This window comes from Copidosoma floridanum, unplaced genomic scaffold, assembly GCF_036245765.1.
Source record: "Copidosoma floridanum isolate Cflo_tuat_1 unplaced genomic scaffold, Cflo_Japanese_pri ptg000029l, whole genome shotgun sequence".
Taxonomy (NCBI): domain Eukaryota; kingdom Metazoa; phylum Arthropoda; class Insecta; order Hymenoptera; family Encyrtidae; genus Copidosoma; species Copidosoma floridanum.
The window spans coordinates 1970790-1975048 of NW_028321906.1; the positions used below are offsets into that span (position 1 = coordinate 1970790).

Genomic DNA, 4259 nt, shown 5'->3' on the forward strand with positions numbered 1-4259 from the left:
CTGCACTGCTCTTGCTGCAATTATACAGGACACTACATTAGTCACACACTTACATTGTTTTGTGTCATAGTAAGAATCATTAAAAAATTTATTTTTAATATTTACCATTGTACTGCTTCTGATTCCAGTTTTTATGATCATACAGTATCGCTGTCTGTGACAGTTGGTCGTCGTTAGCTTTTTGAGAGCACTTGTCAAGTAACCAGGGGTGTTGCATGAGCTCGTGGAGGCTCATTCGTTTGTTGGCGTCAGGGGATAACAAGCCCCGGAGTATACCACGGCAGTGGGCTGAAAGCTTGTGCGTCTGTTTCGGGCACTTGAAGTTGACATCGCGCTTTTGAATACAGATGGTTAAGTCGCTGTCTCGGATTATTTGCGATGGCGTCTCACCCGACAGCATTGCATACATGACGGCCCCGAGGCTCCAAACGTCGCAATGCTCGTTGTAACCTGTGCTACTATTTGTCACCTCTGGTGCCGCGTACGGTATCGTGAAGCAAGGTGTGCTAGTGCGGTGGCAGGCGTTTTTAAACTGGGCGAATCCAAAGTCGATTAACTATTTAAGAAACAAAAAAAAGTTTATACATATATTATAGTGTGAGAAAATCATTACACGTACAACAACAGCATTGAATTAACACGATAACAGCAAGAACAAAAACCGAAACAACAATAAAAAAAAGAAAAAAACAAGAAAAGCAATAAAAATAATAATTACCTTGACTGTGAGATCTTCACCTTGATTCTGGAATACAATGTTCTCAGGCTTTATATCTCGATGGATGACACCTCGCTGATGGATATACTTAACGGCTGAAGCGATGTGCCCCATGATCATGCCAACCTGGCCCTCCGTGCTCCGCCTCGGTTTATTTTGAGGCGCCAGCAGCTCACCACCTTCTAACAGCTCAGTTATGATATACACATACTTGCTGTCCTCAAAAGTTTCAACCAATTTCACCACGTTGGGGTGACCCTGACAAGCATTAAGCATATCAATCTCGTTCCTATACTGATTGTCGAGTTTGGCGAGTATTTTGACGGCGTAGCTGATGTTTGTCGTCCGTTCTTTACAACGCCGACACACTGAGAAGGAACCATTCCCCAGTATGTCAATTTTATCAAGCTCATATTTTAATAAAAATCTAGATTCTTCATAGAAAAGATGTGCTTCAAGGATTGAGCACCGGGGGCTTAATGAAGGCTGTGGCAACATTTGTGAAAAGTTGTCCAGCGAAAGATTACTTGATACAGGTGGTTTGTAGGTGTAGCCCTGTAAAAAGACATTTATTTTTATTCATTTTATAATAATACAAATACGAATAGGTAAAGGTAAGCAACTTAAGTGATAAAGCTTACCCTGAAGGTGTTCCTCAAAATTTTGCAGCTATATCCAAGGACGCTAATGTTGTCAATCTGCACACAGAAGTTATTTGTGTCAAGTTCATGATTTATCAGGGGCACCTTAGGTGGTGGCACCTCACGCTTCGCTAGTTTCTCCCAGTTAAAGCCAACACATTTAAAAAATTCGTGTTCCTTTAGCTCTTCAGCACCCCTCGGCCCACTTCCTAGTCGGTAGTCTGGAATTTTTACTAGTAAGGACGCAATGAAGCTCCCAAGACTTTCACTCATCGTTGTTGGATATGATATCTCAGACCTTACGATCCGCTGAGATATCACCGCACTGTCACGTTTTTCAATCGGCTCTGGAGAAAATGGCATTACTCCAGTTGCCAACTCGTACGTTAAAACGCCGATACCCCACCAGTCAACTGCCTGTTTTTGATTTCATGTGTAAACAGAAATTTAAGGCAATTACGTTAGACTATAAGTTTTTCTGTATAATTAATTTTTTTTTTTTTTTGTATACGCAAAATTATCAACGTGAGAGAAAACTTAAATCTTAGTTAGTTACTTTTTGACATTTCGACAATTCGGAGCGGATTAGGTGACATTTGTCAACTATGTAGCTCCACCGTTAAAATAAAACAAATCAAAAAAGATTTTACGATTTGTCGTGAAATATTTATATGATAGCAATTACTGTAATATAACTATGTCGTTAGTATTTTTGATACGTATATAACACGGCATTAACTAAGCTTAAGTATATACTACTGTTAAAATAAGTTTGCATACCGTCATTTAATAAGTCTAAAAAAGTTTAGTATTGCCCTTTTCTACTTATTGAATTTTTTCAATTTTACCAGATTTTTTGTTTTATTTGAGATATAATAGATATAAGTAACACTGTAATAATACATGAAGAAAAAATACTTACAAAGCCATATCCATCTTTGCCTTCAATGACTTCAGGCGCCATATACTCCAGTGTGCCACAATATGAGTAAGTCCTGTGTTTGGTCTTCTCTTGCATCAGGAATTGCTTAGATAAACCAAAATCGGTTAATACAATATGCCCCTTGTTATCTAGCAGAATATTTTCTAATTTTATATCTCGGTGGATAATTCCAAACTAAAAAAAGACACAAACTTATTTAAATGAAAAAATAATTTGTAAGTATAGTTAATTTTCTAGTAGGTATACTTACTCTGTGAAGCTGTTCGATGGCAAGGATTACCTCGCCTATGTAAAATCTAGTTTCATTTTCATTGAACCTGCTTGCTCTTAGGAGATGTGTAATCAGTTCTCCACCATTAACGTAATCTGGGAATTGATAAAAAAAATTTTTTTTTTCTAATCTTTATATTGTTCTGAAGAGGATATTGATATATTAATAATGAAATTACCCAATATGAGGTGAAGCTTCTCTTGAGTTTGAAAAGCATATTGGAGTGAAACGATGAATGGTGTTTTTCTAATAGTCGCTAAAATTTGTCTTTCTGCCATCATGTGGTCAACCGTATCACTTTCCTGGATAATTTTAGCCTTTTTTATAACTTTCATGGCATAGAGATTGTTTGCGTCGATGCCTGAACGTTTACGCACCAGAAAGACTTTGCCATACGCTCCAGAGCCTAATATCTTCAACAAATCGAAATCTTCTAAATTCACACGGTGATCGTTGCTGCTAACCTTAACATCTAAACAGGGAAGAAAAAGATTTATTGCTTTTAATTGATTGTCTTTCTTCTATTTGTTTTCCTCCTAAATCTTTTTTTTTTTTTTTTTTTTTTTTTTTTTTTTTTTTTTTTTTTTCATGAACCGTAGCAATTGCTAAAGAGACCAATAATAAGACGTAATAAATTAAAAAAATAATACGTAATAATTGAAAAATTCGAATAAATGAGCAAATTATATTACAAAATATTTACATTATACCATCCGTTATCACAATCATCGTACATAGCCAGCATTTTCATTGAACTTTGTTTTCTCACCCTAGAAAACATGTTGTATAACTTCGAGATTCTTCTAATATTACTGAAAGAAAGTAAGAACCATGGCAATGTACAGGCTAGCATTGGCGCCAGGTAATCCTATAGGTATACACTGTTTAAAAAGAGCGTGGTTATAAGAGCGTATGTGCAGCGTAATTCCGATTTTCAAAGTTATACTTCTACAGACACGTTATGCGTGGGAATAAATCAACGATTTCAGATTTTGACCTTGTGAAAAAGTGTGATGGAAGTGGAACTCCCCCTTTCCCCCTTCGCCCCTCGTGACGTATTTCCAGTTTCCTCTACACCACATGATGTCACATCAAATCAGCATGCCACACATTTTAAGGTAGTAGTTCAGTAAAACGACTAGACAATAAATTTTTCTAAAATTTTGCGTGTGGCTTAAGTTTGCTATAGTTCATCACGAGTCCAAATTTGGAGTAGCCTTGCCGTGTAGTTTCGGAGGTATTAAAGTTAAACTGTTGATTTTTAAATACGTGAGAGATAGGAAAGCGCTTGGTTTGGGGTAGGATTCGAAACAAAATCATTCATAATTCCTGAACAAAACCATCAATCCTTTCAAAATATCGATATGTTATAAGTGATATTATAAATTAACTAAATACTTCGTCTCAAATAGCCTAGCCTTATAGTTTTTGTATTTCAGCTTTCCAAAGTTAAGAACTATTGTGTAGTTGCGTGAGAGGGACAATGACAGCCGTATACAGTAAGGACTGCATAACCAATGCATATTCTATAGTGCAGTATGCCACACGATATACCTAACTGAACAACTACCTTAAATTTTATTTCTTTTTCTTCAAACCAATTGTAAAAAATAAAATACAGTTCCCAAAGACACTTGAACCCCCAACCTCTTACTTTCTGGCTACGGCCCGTACCTACTCTGCTAT

The 4259-nt window shown here is 36.6% G+C and overlaps 1 protein-coding gene across 1 annotated transcript; it reads right to left on the minus strand.

Moving 5' to 3' along the window:
- Positions 1–248: 248 nt before the first annotated feature.
- Positions 249–3302, minus strand: LOC149373659 (ribosomal protein S6 kinase alpha-5-like). The gene is made up of 9 exons (XM_089596058.1): positions 3284–3302; positions 2752–3045; positions 2553–2668; positions 2282–2476; positions 1465–1776; positions 1360–1416; positions 719–1273; positions 391–556; positions 249–316 (listed from the first exon to the last, which is right to left on the minus strand). The coding sequence occupies exons 1-9, from the start codon at positions 3300–3302 to the stop codon at positions 249–251; spliced, it is 1782 nt and encodes a 593-aa protein (XP_089452184.1).
- Positions 3303–4259: the final 957 nt, after the last annotated feature.